General features: G+C 32.4%; 2 protein-coding genes across 2 annotated transcripts; one reads left to right on the plus strand and one right to left on the minus strand.

Annotated features, from left to right (window-relative positions):
* Nucleotides 1–1382: 1382 nt before the first annotated feature.
* Nucleotides 1383–17639, plus strand: LOC143363506 (G-protein coupled receptor Mth2). Its single transcript, XM_076804079.1, has 8 exons — nucleotides 1383–1406; nucleotides 1460–1799; nucleotides 5190–5874; nucleotides 7815–8056; nucleotides 9063–9229; nucleotides 9309–9542; nucleotides 13424–13687; nucleotides 15104–17639. The coding sequence occupies exons 3-8, from the start codon at nucleotides 5761–5763 to the stop codon at nucleotides 15589–15591; spliced, it is 1509 nt and encodes a 502-aa protein (XP_076660194.1). The 5' UTR covers nucleotides 1383–1406; nucleotides 1460–1799; nucleotides 5190–5760; the 3' UTR covers nucleotides 15592–17639.
* Nucleotides 17632–21943, minus strand: LOC143363514 (inositol polyphosphate 5-phosphatase K). The gene is made up of 9 exons (XM_076804087.1): nucleotides 21377–21943; nucleotides 21021–21137; nucleotides 20878–20955; nucleotides 20618–20765; nucleotides 20375–20550; nucleotides 20077–20304; nucleotides 19848–20001; nucleotides 19579–19768; nucleotides 17632–19167 (listed from the first exon to the last, which is right to left on the minus strand). The coding sequence occupies exons 1-9, from the start codon at nucleotides 21400–21402 to the stop codon at nucleotides 18992–18994; spliced, it is 1293 nt and encodes a 430-aa protein (XP_076660202.1). The 5' UTR covers nucleotides 21403–21943; the 3' UTR covers nucleotides 17632–18991.
* Between the last annotated feature and the right edge of the window lie 2495 nt (nucleotides 21944–24438).

Genomic DNA, 24438 nt, shown 5'->3' on the forward strand with positions numbered 1-24438 from the left:
TTGCAAAGTCGCAATTTTGCCTAATCATTGTACTGTTGATGTTCATACATTTATAGCAGAGATAGCAGAGTAAAATACGATGATATAAAAACTTATATTTTGAATACAGTATTTTTTACATATTTTCCTGTTGTAACGAACAACATTATTACTGAAGAAATAAGCTACGCACGCAGACATTCATGTCTTTGTTAATTTTAATTTAAAAGTCTATATTTCTTGGTAGGTACAAATGTATTATATTCATATTTTTTGATGATTGAACCCCTTAAAGTATCAATGAATATATTTAATAATGCATAATGTTTATTTATGTTTATAATGTTTATAATGTTTATTTTTTCAAAATCATATAGAGCGTTACTCAAATGTTTTCCCAGCTGTATCGGACCCAATATATTTAATAATAATATATTTTATATATACATACATTTAATGTAATTGATATTACTATCATACTAAATGTGTGTTATTAATAACATTACATATACATTGTAAATTAACAATATGTTTTAAATGTACGTATTAATTGTATATATTAAACATACACATATTACATATTTGTATTAATATAATATTTAATATTCATTCACAATATATTTTATTGCGTACAACGAATGAATCCAAAATAGTCACGTATAGTTGGTTTACAAGAATAATATAAAATGTCATATAGTCATAAGTATATAATGTAATTAAGCGGTGGTACAGTATAATGGCAGCATAATGTACCTAGGCATTTATTCTATGTAGGTATTCAAAAGAATTAAAATACAATATTGCAAAAATATATAATACAAACTACGTGGTTTTTATTACCTAATAAACGCATCCAATAATGTAACAGGTTAATTATCATATACGCAAAGAAATTTAAAAATTAATTAACATAAAATAGTGATTTACCATATAAATTCGTAATCTAAATGCATTGTATTCCATAAAGTAAAAATTGTTAAATTATTGGTATTACCTAGAAGGCAATTATGTTACAATTATTTTCTAATGTAGTACATAAATTACTTGTGATTAAACTTTTTGAGGAAAAACACTTATGGAATAGTATTGTATTAAACACTGAATTCACTGATTCAATAAGTTAATTAACGTTTCGTTTTCTGTATACAATATCGAAATTTCCACGTACGTCATTATAGTACCTTTTTACACGCTACATTTTCGTTTTTTCACGATTTTTCATAGAATCTTTATTCCCACACGAATCATTCATTTCCGAGTGCAGTTCTGGTATGGTATTATAATTCACCGTAAAGACCTGCAATTACGACTGTCTACTGAATCTTTGATGATGTGTGTATCTTGCGAGAAATCGTGCACCGATAGATAAAGACACGTTCCTCGAAGACTACGGCCAGTGTGTTCCGGAACGTCGATCGGTGAACCACGTGAATTTCTTTCAGCCTCTCTCTCTCTCTCTCTCTCTCTCTCTCTCTCTCAGTCGCGATGTACCGGCGTGTCTGATCCTTTTCAGACAGTGTAATTAAAGAGCTAGTCGTTCTCGGGAAGAACCAGTTGGACGGAATTCTTGCGGCTCGAAACTCTGACCCGATACCCCGGATCATTCACCAAAAAATCGTCTCTCTTATCCCTACAATTTTGTGATCGAGAGTGTTCAAAGTTTGCACCGGATTCTGTGACAGTAAACATCGACGAAATCCACCTATTCAATTATTACCAGTGTTTTAATCTTGACAGTGTCGAAAGTCCACCGGACCTTGAGCTCCAATTTGATTGCGTTAATCTCTCTCTCGAAAGGAACGGGAATTTCGGAAAAGTAAGTAAGTAAGTAGCAACGCAGAATTTTGTCGATTCCTACCACTACTTCTTAACCACGCGTGCTGGCTGTGTTATCGTTCCGTCATGGTTGCGCGACAATAACTGCTGTGCTAATGATCCTTGCGAAAATCCGGCGAACAATGTTTGATGCAGCACGAGGATTCAGCGTGCACACTGTAGTTTCGAGTTTCGCCGTCGAAATAGCGGGAATTCAAGTTAACGACCCATTCATTCATCAGACTCACTGTCATTTTAAGATGACATTAAACATTTTTATGAATCTTCTATTATCGATCGCGATTCATTCGCGATGACTCGAGCAACCAGCGGCCTTATCGATTTAGTAATACATAGTTCGCCGCGGCGCACAGTGCGGACAAGTTGGCACATCTCACTACATTTTTATTTGACGATGCACGAAAATTTCCTTTGGCAGAACTCTTTATTAGCAGGAAATGCATATTATTATTCATTTAAAAATCATTTAACAATTTTTTTATGCATAAAAATAATTTTTTTTTCAACTTATTAATTTTATTGTTAAATTTAATTTTTTCTGACTAATTACCATTGCATATGCATTAGTAACCAAATTTAGATTTTTGTAGAAAAATTTGGCCATGGAGGCACTCTCTAAAGTGCCAAAAATCGAAAAATGTTATATTAACTGTAAATGAGTGTGCAATAATAATTCTGTGCAATGGAAAGTTCTTACCAAGGAATATGCATTCTTTATACATTTAATAAAGTAGATTTATTTTTTGTACAAATTTTCAACGGTGGTTTTATTTGTTAATTGCATATAAAACTTCAAATTAACATAAAACAAAAACGGCAAAACATGTCCTGAGATTTATGCATATTCGGATACATTACTTATTGTAGTTTAAGAATTTCATAGTTTTGTCTGCCAATTTTGGCGACTCTCAATTTTATAAACTTTTTAAGAAGTGACCATACCTTTCCTTTAGGATCTATCGTGGAAAATTTGTTATTTTCTTGTTAAATGTATTAGTTATATTGTTAAATTTCATTTTCTGTAAATAATTAACAATAAGTATACATTTGTAAACAATTTTGGTTGTAAAAAATTTTGCCATTTGTTCGCCACAGTTACAGTGGGGAATTTACTGGGAAAGTTCAATATTCGTGTATATCACGATATGAAATACATTTCTTTTGCAAAACATGCGTATTAGGATGGAAATTGTTAATAATAATCATATAATAACCATTTTTATGCATAATACAATTTTGCAATAATTATATATCAATGATTTTTATGTATTTTTAATTTGTTTTCAATATATGTTTTATAACTATTGAGAAAGTAATAAGAATGTAAGGATAGATCGAAATGTGCAAGATCACGAGAGTCAATGATTTTGAGTCGCAATCAAAGTACTGAGAATGACTCGGATAGCGAAGCAGCAGCAGCATGCTCGGATAGCATTTTGTTGAGTTTATTCATTTTATTCACTAGTATTATAATTTGCTTAAGTTTATTATTGTTAATTTTACATATGGTTCATTTATTATTAATTTTGTTCTGAACTTGTTAGTTTTTAAAAATAAATTTCGTCGAGGTTGGAAAGATTCATTATAGTTACGTGTCATATTTGAGAGTCAAATTACATACAATTCAGTGAAATAATAACTTTGTCTATTAGGTTAGGAAAGAATTGTTATACAGCGAATCTAAACAATATTTGTGAGTCAAATTATATACAAAAATTAATTCACGAAGATTCTATTATCAAGACACTCCATTATTCATTTTCCTCCAAAATATTTTTACACGATGTGGCAGATGAAAAACCGAAGATCCATTTTGCCTTAAAAATACCATAAATTGAAACGTCTGTAAAAATATTAAAAAATTTTTTCCTGAACGAACCATCCACAGAGTTGTTCTCCTTTACAACAACGCCTTAAAAATTGATATACGACCTTTTGTCGCTGTTTTATAGAACAAAAATCAGAACCAGGTTCGGTGTTGTGAAGCCCTCACATGATGTACCTTACGTCACTGTAAACTTGACTGTAGACCTTTTATTTAAACCTTAATAAAACGACTAGAAAAAATCGTATATCAAGTTTTCTGTGTCGTATGAAAGAAAATATTTTAATCTTCAATGTTAACGTCAAATATTTCAATGTTATCAGGAACGCTTCAATCGGTAGCATCTTCGAGAGAAACTTCGATTTTCTCATAGAAGGTTTAAGCTTTGAAATGAGGCTATGGTTGTACTATTATTTTCAACGAAGTTATCACAGTTTAATTGTCGACGATTTCTCCAGAATTTGAAATTAAGGGTTCAAATATTTTCTGGATTCACTTTATACAGGGTGTCACAAAAATTTTGTACTTCCTTGAAAAGGATGATTTCTGAGGTGATTTGAAGTAACTTTTTTCTTTGCGAAAATATTCTCCTCGGCATTGTTAAGAAATTATTAACGAAAAACACGGACCAATTAGAACGCGGTTACAGTGGACGGATTCCGATACAGCCTGTCAGCCATGTCAAGGGAAAAAGTTACTTCAAACCACCTGAGGAATCACCCCTTTTTAAAGAAGGTACAACATTTTTTGAGACACCCTGTATAGTTTCACTTAATTTAAAATTTCTCAAAAGCATGCGAACTACACACAGAAAATTATTAATATTAATGAGATTAAATATTATGTATAAGAGTTTTATAGTGACTTAAATCTAGTAAAGAGGAATAAAATAGAATAGTTTATTATAGTGAGCTTGCATTGTACAAATAAGTTACTGTACTATTTTCTTAATCAGAAAATAAAATAAAATAAAATAAAATGATGCAATAATTAGATTGCGGATTTTATGCATTTACAGTAAAAATGTGTAGGCAAAATACAATACTGTGAAGACATTACCAAAATTTAAAAATATTGCTACACTATTGTCGACTTATTAGACTCATTAAAAGGAAAAGTTCTTTAATTCTTGTTAACGTTATTTAATCTTGTAATAGCAATTTGTGGAATCTTCATTTGGAAAGAAATGTCAAATTATTGTTAAAATACTTTCAATTTTCTTTATACTGAAAACTATTTAAAAAACACGATATATGTTATAAAAAGGTGAATAGCAGAAAAGAAAAAGAAGAAACCGCGTAAATTAAGGGATTATTTACCGCGCAAAAGAAACTCGCGTAAATAAAGTACCGCGTAAATCGAGCAACGAGTATGTTGTGACTAACAATGATAGATTACGAGTTGGGACAGCTACTAACCACATAAATAAAACAAAAAAAGAAACAGAAAATAATACAGAATCAACGAATTCGTTAGAATGAAATTTCATAATCCTTAAACCGCCGCGACGCTTTATTAATCTAATAAATATAATTATTGCATGTTGTAGATTTCAGAAAGCTGGATTACCTGCCATTTTGTCAGATTACACTAAATCGTCGAAAAACGCAGAAAAGCGGGAAGAGACGTATTTTATTATCGATACTCCCGCTCGGCGAGCAGATTAGTATTATCTCGATCATCGCTAGGTCTTTAATCGATAGCGTGAAAATAATCAGTGAAGAATTTGTGGATCGATAGTGCTCGGAGGAGTTTCAAGGAGATGTCTCTATTAATACGTTCAATCTGAACCGAGGAGTCTTTTTGATTCATAGTTGAACGGGAACGCGTGTACCGATCAAATAAACTTCGTTTTGGACCCGGAACAGTTCGCCATAAATCTCGGAGAAAAAAAAAATTTATGCGTACACCGAGCAGAGAATACAAACCTTGGTTGGACCGAAAGGATACGTTGAGCGCGCGAGAGATTGTGATAAACAGAAGATGTTGCTGACGTATCGAATGCTCCAAATTTTCTCCCTGTTCGTGCTCTTCGACACCTGATGACGAAGCCAGAAATTTTGATCGACGTTGTAAAAGATTTATTGCGGATTTTGCAGACCCTGCGGATAGCTTGAACAATGCCTGGGAATACTAAATGGTTGTTTATGTTGCTGCACATTCTTCTCTGCGACCTGAGCGTCTGCTATGGTCGCATGAACCACGAGACACCGAAGATATACTCGATTCCCCTGGTGGGTATCAGCACGTTATTTGTACATTTATTTAATTGCGACAAATTAACATAGTAAAATATTTCTTTTGATATAGCACAATTTAATCCTGAAATTTGCAAGACGCTTTCGAAGATAATAGGAAGTAAATTTTGAGAACGAGTATTGATGTTTAGTAGATGTTTTAGTTTAGATGTTTGTAGCATCCCTATGGAGATATTTTGGCAGATTTTTAAGTTTTACATGGAGAAAGTGAACTGACAGTATCGTTGAATTTAGAAATACTCGAAGAAAGAAATTTAAACTATATAGGGTAAGGGACCTAATTACTGTACCTATATTAGTCATACTTATTTTTAAAGCATAATGAATTAAAAAAAGATATAGATAACACATATATTTAACCGATTTTAATTTCTTTTTTAATATTCATTATGCTTTAAAAATAAGTATAATTAATATAAGCACGGTAATTGGTACCCCCACAGTAGCTAAGTCCCTTACTCTAATTACGATCTATCTGTGTGTAGCACCATACATTTTTATTAGAAATTTTTGCTACCCATGTTTGTCTGTGAAACTATTCGAACTTCTAATTAACAGTTCTAATCAAATAAAAACTTTGGTAAAAATCAGGCCATAACTATGTATCCTGCGTTTCAATGCGAAGCGAATTAGCCATACTAAATCAAAAGCGTGATATATTTTTATACACAAATGATTTTATTCTCGTTGTGTGTGAAATAATTCGAGACATGGTGTTACACATTATGCTAGATTGTAATGCTCACGAAAATAGCTTTTTTCTGTAAGCCGTTGAGTAAATATTGTAATTATTAATGTGAAAACAAGATACCTTTTCTAAAAGGTTTAACACTCAGTTACAAATACAAAAATTGTTACACTATTTTCGACTCATTGTAATTATTAAAAAAAAAATTGATTTTTATTTCATTTTGTTTCTTACAATTAACTTAGAACATTATCGTTTTGCGATGGCGCCAATGGGTCGCAAAGGGTTAATTGCTATAACAGTGGTTTCATTAGTAGTTCAATAAAACATGAAAATTGAAATGCTCATAGCTTTTTATACTCATATAGTAACACATCCATCTCGAGTAAAGATGTATCCACGAGCAATTAATCAACTTTATTTCGTTGAATATATATTATAAAAAAGTATGGTTAAAAATTTGCACATTCTTGTTATTTTTATAAAGTAACGTAAAATTTTTTGTATGCAGTACTTTTAGTACTGCAGGAACCTGGTGTTAATCAAGCAAAAAGAAGAAGATACTTTCAAATTGTAATAACTTGAGTGAATCATACTTGATATACACGTTACGACAGTCTATACATTTTCGTCGTTACATACTTGAGTTAAAAAATTTGTCAATACTGTGCTGATAATGCTATGCAACGTACTTGTAAGATTCCGGTTTCTACTCACTTTAACATGCAAGCCAATAAGCGACATGCAATGGCTGATGAAGATATTAAAACGACAAAATATGCAACATTCTTCTGCATGAAACAGTGTTACAAGACATTGATTAACATTCAACGAAGTACACACACACACAGAGAGAGAGAGAGAGAGAGAGAGAGAGAGAGATATTGCATTGTTGCTAACTCAACGAAGTGATTAGGAAACGAAACAAATGTTTATGTAGCTCCTGTGCCTTGATACAGACAATTGTGCATAAAAGTCCGCAATCTATTGATAAATAAATTAAATGTTCTGCAAATCATAAAATGCGAAGATTAATATAGTGTGAAATTATAAAAAGTCAATTACTACACTGCGGATCTTTATGCAAAATAAAAATTGTCTTCATCGATTGACAAATACGAGTTTTGTCATAATTGTGCAATGTACGAAACTGATTGGTCAAAGAGCAATACAACTGGCAATAATAATAATAACTAACAATAATAAATTGTTTATTTTATTTTTATAGCAAAATGAGACTGCGATACCAGAGGAATACAAAGGTTTGCCATTTGTTGGAAAATGTTGCCCGAATGGTCAAATTTTCGTGAAAAACGGAACCCTTGATGCCGTGTGCACTGTTTCCGATGCCACGATCGAACATAGTTTCACCCCGCTCTTTCACAATTTCAACAAGACTGGCTTTGAGATTCCCGGTGAGAAACAAAGTGCGTTCGTTGCGCTTGTTGGAGATCCTTGTAAATTCAAAAGGTGAGTCTTGTTACATTATTCATAACCAGACTGCGGATTTTTATGTAAAATCAAAATTGTTTGCATTAATTACAAGATACAGGAGTCACATAGACGTTTATTTCCTTTTCAAGTAATTTTTTTGTGTTAAAAATAATGCAATGGTATTTTTAATTTCTTTAAATAATTTTACTGTTTTGTCTTGGATCTTGACATGCTTATTATAAATGCATAAAATCCGCAGTCTATTTATTAAGTAACCATTATTAAATCGCATTTTCATGAATAAGCATAAATGTTGTAACATATTTGAGAACGTTTACTCGATTTACTCTTGTTTAATATCTGAATACTTCTCCAACTTTCTTTTCAATGCAAAAATAAATCGACGAACTATAGAACTTAACGACAAGGATTTATTGGATATTCTTTTTTGATGATAAACATATGAATAATTCATTGCACTTTATCCACTTTGTGATACTTCAATGATAATTAACAGTGTTTACTAATTCGTATGTAAATTTCAAACATGAATTTAAAAATACTTACCTGTCTCTGTATGTTTTAGTGAATATTCTGATCAAGTATTCGTTGTATTTTTAGTGTGCTCAAAATTATAAACACTTCATAACTAACGATAAGACCAGAATATTATAAGTAAACTGGATCAGTTTAGATATATTGTGCTACATAATATGTAATTCGTATGAAAGGAAATTTACATAAACATTCACATCCCGCTCATTATTTATAATATTTTAATCAATTATGAGATATACAATAATTGAAACAAGTTAAATCTTTAGTTCTCAAAAAATTGTGTGTACAGAAAAAAATGGAGGATTTTATACGTGGCAAAAAGGAAACAGGTTAAATTTGTTTTACAATTAAGAATTACATAAGGAAACAGGAAGGACGCATTGATCGTAGATGTTTCCGTTTAGTAGGCATGCGCATTCGACATCACAAAATTTGCCCACGATTGAATACTTTTATTTTGACTACACTTAAATACTTGTTTTAGGTATATGTTGAACCCGGATGAAAGCATCGACGACAACAATTATTTACTGCTAAACGGGTCCGTGTTCGCGTCACACCATGAACCGTCGATGTTGAAGCTCGGCGTCGATTATTGCATGGAAATCGTCCCAGAGATCGGCCTGAGAACATTCGTATGCTTTCCGGAGGGTAAGAAAGAAACATTATCGTTATTTATAAAATATCGTTTGATTAGTTCGCGCGCTGAGATTAACATCAATGATTTCAGAACGTTTAATAGTGGCCGCGGATTCCCGACACACCGTTTACGCCTGCGGCCTCCTAATATCGGTGCCATTTTTAATCCTTACTATCGTCGCGTATTCCATTACTCCGCAATTAAGGGACGTCTATGGAAAAGCACTGTGCCGTTACTGCGGTTGTTTAGCGCTCGCTTTTTCTACGTTGGCGATAACACAGCTGGGAAGTACGCATTTATCAGATCAAGCTTGCACCAGTATAGGTAAGAGTGCCATGAAATGCATCTTTCGATATTCCATTTACCTAGCCGAGTTGAATTGAATCACTTGAACCCGTTGACTTCCGCTGAAATCTTTCATAAATAACACTAAACTCTCCGTTATATACTCGTACAAACAGTTCCCATTACCAGTCTACTTATTTCCGTATTTACAGCGTCTTCTAATCTGCTAAACTCAATCACATAACGATTTTAATAAAGAAAGCATTTTTAGGCTAAATTGTTTAAACTGTGATTATTTCGTTAAAAACAATAGAACAGCGATAAACCTGGTCCCATTTTAAAGCTTTCACTTTTACCAGCCAACATTCATTTTTGCCCAAGACAATCTTGAACGACTTGTGGAAAACTGAAGTCATGTTTTCCCTCGAAGATTCTACCGATTGAAGCGTGTCTGACAATGAAATTTTTTTTTTTTCGTGTGTTCACTTAATAAATTCTAACCCCCATTAAAATTTATTAGACATTTCAATTTTTCAAATTCAAATCTAAAATTATATCCACAAATCAATGTAAATTAAAATTTCACTTAATAAGTTGTAACCCCCATTAAAATTTATTAGGGGAATCCGTAGATTTGGAGATTGAAGTCTTTCCTTTACAACGAAACAAAAAATTGCCATTTCATTAAGATTTAAATAAAAGGTCTACAATCAACTTTACAGTAACAAAAGGAATGAGGACTTTACACCACCATCGGTCCTTATTTTTGTTCTATAAAACAGCGACAAAAAATCGTAATTTTTGTGGTGTCGTTGTAAAGGGAAGAAACCTTCAAACTTGCAATCTTCAAACCTGTAGAAGATTCATTCACGAAAATATTTTTTTAACGTTTTTCCGTGAGTTTTAATTTATAGAATTTTTTATGAAAAATGGGTCTTCTAAAAGACCCGTTGGAAAATAAAATGAATAATGATGTACGATAGTAGAATCTATGAGCTTTAAAATGAGTCCAAGTCTATTGCTATACAGAAATGTTATGTTGAAATACTTTTTGGATCGTCTGTATAATAATATAATTCAAAGTAATTGCAAATGAAATCTGTATCGTGTAAGCAGTGACATTTCTATCGATCATGTGGATAATATATAAAGAACAATAGAGCAACTTTAGGTATTGGATTACAATAAATATTTTTTTTCATAATGTTCCGGTGGTCTAGATACAATACAGTGAGAGAAATATGATTCTATTTTTGTATAGAGTTGTACGTAGACTGTGGACGAACATGCAACATACAAATTTTCTGGATCGATTGTGATTGTAACACTAACAATAATAGATCACTATTTTCTTTAATGTTTATACAATTTTTAATTTGACCTACTCATTTTTCTCATGAATTCATAAAATCGGCAGTCCATTTTTATATAATATTGTAAAGACATAAAGAAATATTATTACAATATTATTTTCAATTCTGCCAACACATTTTGAACAGAACTCAAAATTGTGTTCACTTCATAAAGCTTAAAAAGGAGTTTTAACATGAGTAATCAAGTTTACATCAATCATGTTGTGAATCACCATCCTGAGATTCTTAATCCGTCGGCTAAAGATAAATATAAATTGGTCAATGGCCGTTATCATTGTCGATAAAATTAAAGAACTATTTATAATATTTACATCTTACTTCACTCCAAGAAGCTCCATTTTCTGTGAAGACTAAGAATAAGATTGAGGATTTTATCTCTGCCACCTTCTTTTGTCTCGATGATTATCTTACGGCTTTTAGTCTTTTGATCATGTAATGGAGTCCATTGCGTACGATTCAATCTGATCCACTTCCTGTACTCTTTAAATCTTGTGTTTACACTTGTCCCAATTTTATACGCAATTTATGTATAAGGAATGACTCTTGAGATTTTTCAACACCATTATCGTTTAAGATACGTCGAGCCCAAACTTAAAAATTGCCTAATTACCTTTTTATTTAATTCTGAAGTCGTGTCATTGACACATACAGTGGACCCCAAAAGTATTTAATCAATAAATTTCCGATTATCGAAAAATTACCAATATTTGAACTATGATAATTTCGTTAAAAGAAAAATAGTACAATAATATGTTTGGACTCGTTTTGAAGTTCGAAGCCTCTACTTTCGCAAAACATCGTTCATTTTTTTTTCTAGGATATTTGTGCGTGATATAGCAGGTGAAAACCGAGGACACGTTTTTCGTCAATAATTCGACAAATTGAATCGACTGTAAAAGCATCCAAAAAATTTGTTCTGATTGAATCTTCCCACTTACAACTACTGCTCAAAACTTAATCTACGATTTTTTTTTTTTTGTTGTTTTATGTACCTTATATTATTGTAAAGATGGCGGTACATCTTTCATTCAATGTTCAATAAATCGATTTAAAAAATCGCAGATTAACTTTTAAGCATTTATTGTAAAGAGGAAAATGCACTCTTTAAATATACAGTGGTTTCAGTCACGAGACAAAATTTTCAATGTTTTATACACGTTTCAATTTCTACCATTTTCGACCAAAAAGCGTCTTCAGTTTCCCAGTCACTGTATCATACCTCTAAAAATATTTTAGATAAAAATAACCGATATATAGCAAAAGTAAAGGCTTCAAGTTTTAAAATGAGTCCACGCTTATGGATGTACTATTTGTTTTTTAATTATCACAATTTAAATATCGACAATTCTTCGAGAATCGAAAATGTAGTGTTTAAATACTTTTTGTATCCACCGTATACGTTATACATTACCAATGTTTGTTGACTGTATAAAAGCATTAAACCTATTTCGTTTATGAAACACTATATTAAAGCGATTTATATCTATTCGTCTTAGTCCTACCGATCAATCATCTTGTACTTTTTTGCTTGTGGTTGTTGGGAAACAGATTTAACACTGTCAAGGTCAAGATCAACAATTCTCTTCATTTCTTTTCAACTCTTTTCATTTTTATTACATACGGACTTCCGATATTTTTTACAAATTGAAAGTGTTATAACCATATGGCAAAGTATTATAAACTGTAAGTGCTAGGGCTGAACTTTAGTTCAGGAAACCAGAAATTTTTCATTTTTTGTTATATAATAGTGTATATTTTTACAAGAAAATGCCGGAAATCGAAGTTTAAATCCTAGGATATCACTAGTTGTAAAGTTATGCGTGTGTAAAGATGTGCAATTTTCAGCGATTTTGACAGGTAAGCACGCAGTAATGACGGTCATTACATACCAACACGGAGGCGCCCTAACCTGTTAAAAACACTTAAAATCGCACATATTTACACACGCGTAACTTTTGAACTACTGATCTCCTCGGATTAAAACTTGAATTTTCGGCATTTTCTCGCCAAAATCTACAGAATTACACGAAAAAAGTTAAAACTTTCTGGTTTCCTGAGGGAAAGTTTGACCCAGTACTAATTTATGGATTTTATTCATTTGGGACGAAAAAAGAATTGGTGAAATACAAAACTGTGAAGGCATTAGAAGAATTTCTGAGTTTTCTTACATATCGACTTATTAAAGTGATTAAAAGAAAAAATACATTTTTGTTGAATTTCTGCTTCTAACAATTGACCTAGGGAATTATTTTGGGAATTATTATTTGTCTATTAATTACTTAAAACGTGAGTCGTTGAAGACAAGTTGTTCATTTGATAGAACTAAGTGGAACAAATATTCGAGATCGTTGCGCACCATAAATACAGCTGTGTAGGTCACTATACCAGTAGATGTCGAAGAATATTGCTTTCGCGTCACATTTCGTTTTTGACTGTATATAGTGCGACCCATAGAATATTACACGTAAAATGATGTAACAAGTAATTCCATCGGCGGAGAGGTCAGTACTCATTTGAGAGCAATTAAGAAACAATTGGCTTTTTCAGCGTTTGTTATCCAGTTCTCCTTCGTCGCCTGCTTCTTTTGGCTAAATGCGATGTGCATCGAAATGTGGTCGTTGGTACGTGGCCACGTGGAACGCGAAACGTACAAAAGGATGAAGCCAAAAACGTTATTCTTTTGGTACTCTTTATGGTGTTGGGGTCCCTCGGTGATACTTATTCTCGTCTCGATGATCATGGATCTTAGTCCAACGATACCCGCCACTTACGTGAAGCCAAACTTCGGCAAGGAGAGTTGCTGGTTTAAATGTAAGTTCGATTGAATTGTTTAAATCCGATTTGTCCTTGCTGGATACGGGCTAAATATAGAGTACAAAACAATATTTAAAATATTCCTTTCGAGATACAATAAGAAAATATTGAAATATGGATATGGAAACACTATTGTAATTAGTAAGGAACACAGTAAAATTTTACCTTTAAAAACTACAATTTAATGAATTAAATTGAATAATTCAACTTCCGAATGAGCAAGATACATTATCACTTGTGTAGTACATCTATAGGGAAAAGTTGTTCAAAATGACGTCCCTAACAACATATGTCAAGGTCAGGGTCATTGCAGCTGGATCCGCTAAACGTAATATTGACGAACTAATTTACAACAACGTATTCGTCAGCCTCAATTTTTTAACTAGTACCCAATTTTTTTTTCAAATTTTTCTATGCTTCGTTCATCTTACTTTATTCTACAACGTTCGTTGCGCTTTGTGCAATAGTGTCGTATCTACGTAATCATTGGATAAGCATAGAAGTTTGAAGAAGACATGGAACCTCCTACACTGCAGAAACGAGTTACGCCATTACCAATATTTGCGAATGCAAGGAAATGATCGACTATTGAGATATGCTTTGCATCGAGAAACACTTGAGTGTACACCCAAGGTTTTTCAATCTCGATTTGTCACATGACTTCCGCCTTTCATTTCAATTGTAATGTTAGGAGTTTATATTTTTGCAAAAGCCTCGAATACACAAACGGATTGAGGGATAAGTATCGTTTATTTCTTTGACAAGTTTATGTCTGTCGAGGACGGTAGATAATCGGCTTTTTCTTTCCATAATCTTTATGTTATCGTTCAATATGGCAGATATTATTTCCGTCTTGTATATTCGTAATTATGATGTTCGTTATTATTTCTTATTCAGCACTAATAAATATTACAGATATTCAAATGAATGAATATATTATTTATTGTGCAACGTGTCCATTACAATCTTTCAAAAAACACATAAGTTAAACTTATTATTATTCCTTAAACATAGATCTAGATCCTCTGATTATATCAATATTTTCCGCGTGATACAGGTATTCAAATATATCTGTAATTATTAGACTACAGATTTTTATGCAAAATAAAAATTATCTGCATTAATTGCAAAAAACACATATAGACATTAATTTCTTTTCTTAATCATTGAAATCAGATGAAAATAACACAAATCCATTTTTAAATTCTTTATTTTGCATTTGACCTACTCATTTTTATCATAAATACATAAAATCCGCAGTCTAGTAATTATGAAGAAAAAAGAAAATTATTAATTACAGTAAAGATATTCCAACTTCATAGAAAATCGCGAAATTCTGTAACATCTTTAGCAGATCAACTCAGAATTACGTTAACGAAAAACGTACACACATATTTACTTCTTCTTCCACAGCAAGCGACGAGGCAATGCCATACTTTTACGTGCCGGTTGGATTGCTTCTTCTCGGAAACGTGACTCTCTTCATTCTGACGTTCATTAAGCTATCGAATTATCAGAAGGATCTCGACTTGAGGCGTTTAGCAAGGAATGAGGAGTCGGATCGTCGAGACCGAAGGCTCGTCCGACGGTACACCAGGACAGCTATCGTCTGTTTGATCATTTTCTTCCTGATGGGTCTGAACTGGTCGATGGAGCTGATATCCTGGTTCGTCGACGCAGACTCGTTGGATTGGTCCATGTTCGACCTGGTGAACGCTCTTCAGGGTGTTCTTATGTTCGGTTTGTTTGTGATACGAAGACCGCAAAGGGACTTCGTCTGGCACAGGATACAACAGCTTCGTGGCATCCACGCGACGCCACCTCAAGCTGGAAGCATGGAATTGTATCTACTTCCGATATTAAACGGTGATACCATGCCCGGGCAAACGATCATTTCGTGAACATGATCGCAACCCTTACCCAGTGCGCGTGATCATCGTGGTTACTCTACTGCCACGAATTGTGTTAAAGTTCCTCCGAAGAGACATTTCAATGACTTTTCACCCCGAAACATCAGAACCGTCAGAAACCGAAACGAGACTGATGAACGCTTCAGACTTTGTGGATCAATCACAAAAATCGTGTAAATTATTTTATAGTTAGCCATTTGTCATATACAGTAAATAACGAAAATATTCGAAGTGTGAGGATACTTGAAGGGAATTGAGGATTTAGTATTAAAGAAGCAATTTTTCAAAAGTATATTTACGCAAATGCTCCGCCACTGAAGCATTGCCTTTGAAGACGTTATTTGAAAAATTTGTAAAAATGGTAATTAAAATTCCTCAAAGCCTTAAATTTGTAATCACACATTTTAATTTAAATAACCGCTGCTTTTTTTGAAAGATTGAAATTTGAAAAGTGACAATAAGAAATACCACTTCCATTAGCCTCCTTTAAAGGAATATTTTATTTTGTTATTCAAATGAAAATTGATAGAGATATATTCAGCAAATTCAATATTCACTATTTTACAAATTTGTTGAAAAAAATTTCAGATATTACTATCAAACTATATACTTTGAAATGACAGTAATATAATAATTCTACGAAATATAATTTTACACACGAGGGACGTTTTCAAATATGCTTTTATTTGTCACCTTCTTTTGGTGTGTGTGTGTGTGTGTGTGTGTGTAAGTTCTTATTTGTTTTTGCCAAAGCGACGTGCACACAAAATATATAAGATTAATTTAAACGATGCTGTTCAAATATATTCTTTAATTACTGTATGTGATATTCTATGCAAAGTTAAATGTTAGCATAAATATTTATAATTTATTGTACAGTAGGGGCGACGATGTCATCGTTTGTATAAGTAAATACATATATGTATTGCTTCTTCGAAACAGTTGAACGTATGCAAACGATTTTTAATTTACCTGTTTGCATTTCAACGGAAATACAATTTCATGTACAAAGTATTATTTTCAATTAAACCCGGTGTGTCATGCAGATTTAATATAAATAATAACAAATTGGGTTTTCAGAGATTGTAGAAACGAACGTTTCACAATCTTCAGCTGAAATTTCGTAATTTTATGTGAGATTCGAAACAGCGTTCAAAATAAATTCAAGTTTATGTTTTCGGATAAAAATAACGCGTTTCTGAGGAACGCCTGGTTATATAAAAACATCTACAACTCGTTTTACAATACATGTGCAAGTTGTGATATTGGTATGCTTATTGCATAACTATTAGAAGCGAGATAAGCTGCATTACGACCTTACAGTATACATTCACGCTCTTTTAGAAGCCAGTGTAACAGTATCTTTCAATATTGCATGGTACATAATCGTTTTCCATAAAAACAAACACCAGCAGTGAGTACACTTACAATTAGTATTGATAAGCTTCATTTATCATTGGATTGCGGATTTTATACATTTATGACACAAACGAGTAGGTCAAATACAAAATGAGAAAGACATTAGAAAAATACACGGATGTCATTCTATTATTTTCGAATTATTAAAACGACTAAAAGTGAAAATACATTTTCATTTAATTTCGGGTTCTTAGAATCAACTTGAACAATTTTTATTTTGCATAAAGATCCGCAGTCTGTTTATCATTCATAATTTGCATACAAACTCAAATTATACCTCAAAAACACTACAGTATTCTGACATGAAGTATATAAAGCAATAACATGTTATTTCAGAAACATCATACTCGAATTAAACGCTGCATTTACTGAACATGATTTGTAAAAAGCAAAAAATGTGGTAACAAACATGTCTGTACAGAATACTAGATGTAAAGGTTGAGACATCTAAGGTGAGAACTTACAAGATTTTTTCCTCATGGCTCGACTGTTTTACAATGTTTTAAAATCATTTGTATTTTTTTACAAAGAAGTTGTTTTCGTTATTCTAATATTGTAGCTGATAAATACACAAATTTTTACAACAAATTACAGATACAAATTTTTTTAAATATTGTTCATTAGTTACAATATTGTAGGAATAGAATCATATAATACTACATTTAATAAATTATGAAGAGAAAGACAATTAAATTGAAAATGTTTTCCCTTAAAGCATCAAAGGTATTTCAGATTCTAAACATAGATGACTCACCCTGTATATTGCAATAATTCCACATCATTTGTTTACATTTATCATATTTTATTTCACTATTATAAAAATGATGTATCCTACGTTTTGTAATTACAGTACCAAAAAAATTTATGTATATTTTAAATGTAAAGCTCTTAAGTTATTTGCTTACTTCTAATTTATGAAATAAACGTTTTATTTCAAATATTGCTACTTTCTTTCTCTAATATAGTTCTATATAGGACAAAATAATCTGCTTTGCAAGTAAAAAATATTGTTCTTTATTTGCATCCCCATTTATACCATAGTGTACATTTGTTCGTCTCCGTGCGTTTCTACGCACTATAAAAATAAAATACGCAGGTTTGTACAACCAAACCGTTGTAGCAATTTTTCCAACCCAGTAGAAAAACGTGTTCAACTAATATTCAATTACTATGCACGTATGCATTCGAGCGTTAGGTGCGCAAAACACATCGGCAAATTCATCTAAGTTCTAAAGCGTAACACATTTAAGTAAGTACTAAAATGCTTTTGGGTTATATCAACCCAACAAGCGAAAACCAGGTACCAAATTCTGAGTAGAGTTTTCACGTAGTTCTCTACCTTCACAAATATTTCCGTATTATCCAACAGATACTGCGCCCTTCAGAATTCTGGAATGTATGTATTCAGTTTTTGAAAAATACTTTGGACCAATCGAACTAAATACAACACTTTCTCAAAATACAATTGTATTGCACATAAGATTTACTAGCAGTATTCTGATAAATGCGCAATATTGAAGGTACAATACAGTAACGTGAAAATAGCTGTCTCCATTTATTAGCTATAATTTCTAAATAAATTGTATTCACTCTTTGAATTTTGTTAAAGCGATATTATGCGACATCACAGTACGCTTGAACCTTTGTCGTCCTATTACGTACATACGCAGAATTTAATCGTGAAAAATATCCACAGTAAAATTGGATATTGTCAATGGTTAGTGTTTCCTCTTATGATCAGCCCAATCGAAGCTCCCTGCGAGTATACTTCTAGATATTTTGAATTCCATTATCATTTGTTCACGATTCAAATTAAAATATGTTATAAAAACGTATTCAAAAAACAGTTCAAAAATTTAAATAAAGTGCTCTACGTATACTAACTATAAAGTCACCGAGTCAGTAATCACTATATGTGCACACGACTATAAACTGTTATACTTATATGCAACGAAAATTTCTGTTTAATCTATCAAGCTGGTCTGTGGTGACCTGGAAACGGTGGACTAACTCCTAAAATTCCAAGCTGATTCCCTCTTTGAGCAACATAAACCAATTGGTACATTCCTGGTGAACGCAGGGCCGTATCGCTGAAGTAAATTCGTTCTGTATCCGCATGCGGTTCAAAAGGAACAGGAGACGATTTACCTAAAATACAATTTTTATGAATTCACCAGATTAACCAGTTAGCTGTTTTTGACGAGTATACTCGTCACGAAGAAATCAAAAACGTCAAAATAATCAAAAACAGCCAACTGGTTAATTTTTGCGACGTAATTTAGGTACAGATTTTTCAAAGAGGTCGCAACAGATAACTGGCTAATTCTAAAATATTAGAGGTGTGCGAGAAACTAAAAAGGCCAGGTCAAGAGTTTTATTCAGGATCAGAAGGGGTTCTCGAAAATTTCGGGATTCTCGAGCACATTCGAGAACTCGACTCGTCTCGACCCATCCCGACCATCGGGTAGCCAACATATTCGAGTTATCGCACACCTCTATAAAACATATAACATGAAGCGTAGTAAGCCTGTATAAAATTGTATTAAAATATAATTTTACCTCGGCCCACGTATTCATAGACGATATATTCGTCCAAACTAGAAAAATCGTTAGGAAAAAGACCAATCCAATCGTTGCCAGTAGGTTTAGCATCACTCAACAGTCTATATGATACTGAATTTTCTTCGTCTATAAACCATTGCGTTACAGGTTGGAACTCTACACCGTGATCTGGCACTGTTGGTCTGACCTATAAATTGAATTATTACATGTACCCACTGATTTATCATTTGATTTCACCCATTTGTATACTGTTACAAATATCTTACAATAATGTCGAACTCTCCTGTGACCGGTTTATGATCCGATTGTATGTAACTGGAATGACTTTTGTAACTATGCTGAACTGCGCTAAGCTTCACATCATCGTACACATCTGCGTTTACTTTGTATAAAATTCTATCAGTCCAAGACGGTCTACGTCTATATAACAAACTTCCAGTTAGGAAAATCAATATTTAAAATATCTATTACCAAAAAGATTGAAATTCATCTTACTTGAGATCAAATTCTTGAGATTGAAATTCATATTTGTATGTAGGTGGAAATGTAATAACATTTTCATTCAATTCCTCAAAAGCCTCTCCCTTTTCCATGACCCTTTTTAATTGATCTCTTTCTAGCAAGGGTTTCAGTTGATTTTCTTTAACCTTCATGTCAATATCTTCAGCTGTTAAATCTTCTCCGTGTAGTCGAAAATTTAAGTCACCGATCCAAAATATATAGCTGCGTAGAAAGTGCTCAGTATTAAAATCAATACATGCTGATCTTATGAATGAAAAGTTTATATACATACTCATGATATAATATTTTTGATGTATCTGAGTAACTAAAAGCATGGCTTGTGAGTATTGTATTATAATCTGATATTCTGTCTGCTAATAAATGGTCATGGGGTGTCAAGTGTGAATTCACAATGCATATACTGACACCGTATATATTTAGTCTTATACTAACTGCACCCTTGTTACCCTACATAACAAATACTTGTTAGAGTAATTATAATGAAACCTCTGTGTAATTAAAGAATTTCTCTTACCCACATGCCTCCAAATCCTGTTCTCGTATACTGAGCCTCAATCAACCTTAAATGGGTGATATGTTTCCGTAAACAGAATGCAATTAATACTAAACCCTGTAAGCGTTGTGTACGTATTTTCACGTAATCATATTTTTGTAATACATCCCTGAAAAACATAATTAATGTGTATTTAAAATTACATCAATTTTGAAAGATAGATCATAAATTTATGGAAGCAATTTGTGTCTATGATCTTGTAAATACTTTAAAGTATTTACCTAAAAGATTTAGTCCACGGGTCATCGAAAATCATGTCTAATACCATATTTTGCGGTTGAGCTTTTACTTCCTGCAACCTAATTTATTTTGTAAGATTACATAGTTATTTCGTATGCAAGTATAGGCTAGACTCTATATTTACCCGACAAAATATAAATCTGGCATTGTTTTCGAAGAATTATGACGGTGAACATCGAGCAACTGATGCAAATCTTGTTTAGGATACTTGGTTGCCACATTCCATGTGACAAAGTATATCCTGAAATATATATTATAGATAGTTATTATCAAAATGATTTATAATAAAATAAAGAATAAAATAAAAATTGCATATAACGAGCACAAATATGTGTCTTGTCATTCAAAATTTAATTCATCATTCTAGGTTATAACACAAAATACCGATTGTTTGACGAAACTCAATTTTGAATTATGGAAGAACGTATCGATTAAGGATAATATATGATTGCGGCCGAAAACATATTTATGTTGACTTACCTGAGACGTTCCAACTTGTCGGCCATTTCTAAAACACTTGCGTGTGAGATTTACGGAAATTACACTAAATATTTACGAGGCTCTGGTAGTATATGTGGGCAGATTATAGTACCGTGACTTTGCAGAGTGCATACCAGCACATTTTTAGGTTAAGAAAGTTTCTTCATACTGCCAGCGTACAGCCGAACGATTTGACCGTCATGGACAAATTAATTGTGGACGATTCAATTGTCGTTTCACAGTAAGTAACTGCGCGTGTTCTTCGTTGCACCGTGCTAACGCACGAAACTGATCAAAGAACCATACTGTTGACAGCTGCAACAAAATTCAATCTCCCCCTCTACTTATTTAAACCCACCATGTGAGCTCAGCGAAACAACCTGTCGTCTATGTACTGTCAAAAGAATAGGTACATACTGCGCATGTAGTAAAATAACTATGTACCTTTGGTCAGTGACATAGCAATTGTAAACAATACCCCGTTCCATTGCTTGTAAACCGTTTCACGTAAATATTCAATCAAAATAAGATACAGTAATACTAGAAAATATCATATTACCATGTTTAGTGATAGAGGGGGAAGCATTTCGAGGGGAATACACACCGGTCTGATAACGCTGCCTCTGTGTTACTTTGCGTTTCTATATGACATCGGAAGAAAATTTGCATTTCAGTAAATCAATTACATTGCACACGTGGTAGTAAATATCTGCATGGAAAATTCTGCGTAATATCGGTTTCTAAGAAATGTCACGAAGAAAAACGTAAACATTGCAGTCCTTGAGTAGGACAAAATGATAGGACGTGCGTCGTATTTTCTCTTCTTAGTTAGTTGTACATCTGCACTGGAAATGTTAATATTACATGTCGTAAGAAGTGTACAGTACATAGTATCTAATATAAATAGTTCAGTTTATTCACTGCATAAAATGGGTCGTGGGAAAACATGAAGCGCGTCTGAAATGGAAACCGGTCTAAAATTGCTTCACGAAAAGTTTATTGTTGTCAAAATTGCTGGTCTTTCACATTTTTCTACATAAATTCATGCAAAGCAACAACATTTTAGTTTTACCAACTGAACCAAATATGTAAACAAAAACAGTGTGAAGCGGCCATATAATACAAGAGATTTCATTTACGTCATCTACTAAATAAAAATTAATATGGTGCCCAATCATTTTGTCCCTGACTGTATATGTACCCACAAGATTCAAAATCTTTAATAGTACGATACATTTTTGGTAATATTTTATCAGATGAGTCAAAAGATAACGCTATTTCCGAGCGCTTCAAGTACCTACAACTCGAAACTTCAAACTGTTATATCTCATCATGGAAGTATCTGACAAAAAAATGTTTCAGACAAAATTGACTTGTTTTTTCCGGTAGAATCTAAATATGTAACATTTTATAGGGGGTTCCATTTAAAATTACAAAGGTACCTCCCCTCCCCCGTTAAAGGGGAAGGGAGGCCACTTCACGTTTATGTAGTCAGAAAGGCCCTTCAGTTCCATGCAATTTAAGGCTAAGAACTTTAAAATCGATGGCATAGTTTTCGAGATATTGAGCTGTTCAGAGTTATGTGGGCCACCCTGTATATCGATTGCGTAATTATATGAACAGACTACATGTTTGATAATTTATCAAAAAAATTCATTGAACGAAAATTAATCAATTTTAAATCAACTAAAAATCGTAATATTACTCAAAACTACCAAAAAATGATTATGTCGATTAAAAATTCTTTGATTAAAATCATGATCACGCCGCTTTTTTGGTACCATGTATTTTTGATTTTATGGTATTTCAGCTGACATCAATACGACTTTTTTTATGATTACTATGTCCTTTACATGAGCTGAATTTGATTGATGGGAACATTAATTGAATTTGACATTGAAAAATTGAAACAATAAAAATGAACAACGAACTTTTTATTCGACAAAAACAGTTATTTTAATTTTTTTACACGGAGCCATATTTAGAAAAACTAATTTGAAATGGAATACAACTCTACTAAACATGTAACCTAACATCTTAAAAAACCAAATTTCGTATTTTAGTGTTCCTATGAATCCAATTCAGATCTCTGAATTTAAAGTCACTTAAATATCACAATATTTGATCGATGAACATGTTTTGACAATTAAAAAATTGAGTGATTGAATTTTCACCGAAAGAAGGATTTTTAAAAAATTTTAAATATTACCACTTGTAGTTGATCCAAAACTGATATTTACTTTTACTTGTAAAATATGCTGACACTGTTTTAAGGCGTAAACTTGGCACATTGTTTGTATTAATCTTGATAAATTTTCACCTTAATTCGGAATCTAATTTGCAATGTTAAATGATACTATTTGTTATGTTGTAAACTCTAGATCTCGTTGCACCTTAATAGATGCGAGCCGATAGATTTGTGATCACTGGGCAATGATTCACTGACAGATAGAAGATCAATAGTGAGGAAACTTTCCAGTGAGTCTTTTAAACGTTCTTATCATATCTCTTCGCACCATACCCATGGAGTGTGTCTTGGAAGACACAATTAAGCTCAATGCTTTGCCAAAAATATTTTTCAGCTTTGAATTATTTTTTTATGCAGTTGTTTGTTCATTTATTATTTTAATATCTAGATTAATTGAATTATACAGGGTGTTCCATTTGAAGCATGCATTTCTGTTCCAAACTACAACTCGTCTCAAAAAGCATTTCAGATAATACTTACCCAGTTTGTGGGGAAACATCTTATGATAGTCCCAAATATTCTCTAGATTAACGTGCTTTCAAAATTTCAACGTGATAGTAATTATAATTTAATAATATATATAATAATAAATTTTTAACAATAATTTTTTTATATAGAACTGTTTGTTTTTATCCAGAGAAGCATGTAGACAATTTCTAAACGAATTCATTGATATATAATATTTTGATCATTGATGGAATTCAAGGTCATTCACTGAAATTTGTTCGAATTCGGCGATCTAATTCATCCCATAAATTTTCAATGGGATTCAAATTTGGCGATTGCGGTGGTGGGTGGAGGATATTCTTGCAAG

The sequence above is a fragment of the Halictus rubicundus genome, chromosome 2 (genome assembly GCF_050948215.1).
Source record: "Halictus rubicundus isolate RS-2024b chromosome 2, iyHalRubi1_principal, whole genome shotgun sequence".
Classification (NCBI taxonomy): Eukaryota; Metazoa; Arthropoda; class Insecta; order Hymenoptera; family Halictidae; genus Halictus; species Halictus rubicundus.

Excerpts from the sequence above, each read along its gene's own strand:
- LOC143363506 (XM_076804079.1), top strand. The coding sequence starts at position 5,761 with ATGCCTGGGAATACTAAATGGTTGTTTATGTTGCTGCACATTCTTCTC. Across the intron at positions 5,875-7,814 it reads AGATATACTCGATTCCCCTG|CAAAATGAGACTGCGATACC; the intron begins GTGGGTATCAGC and ends TTATTTTTATAG. Across the intron at positions 9,543-13,423 it reads TCAAGCTTGCACCAGTATAG|CGTTTGTTATCCAGTTCTCC; the intron begins GTAAGAGTGCCA and ends TGGCTTTTTCAG.
- LOC143363514 (XM_076804087.1), bottom strand. The coding sequence starts at position 21,402 with ATGGCCGACAAGTTGGAACGTCTCAG. Across the intron at positions 20,305-20,374 it reads TCAAAAATATTATATCATGA|CTATATATTTTGGATCGGTG; the intron begins GTATGTATATAA and ends CTTTCTACGCAG. Across the intron at positions 19,168-19,578 it reads CTATGAATACGTGGGCCGAG|GTAAATCGTCTCCTGTTCCT; the intron begins GTAAAATTATAT and ends ATTGTATTTTAG.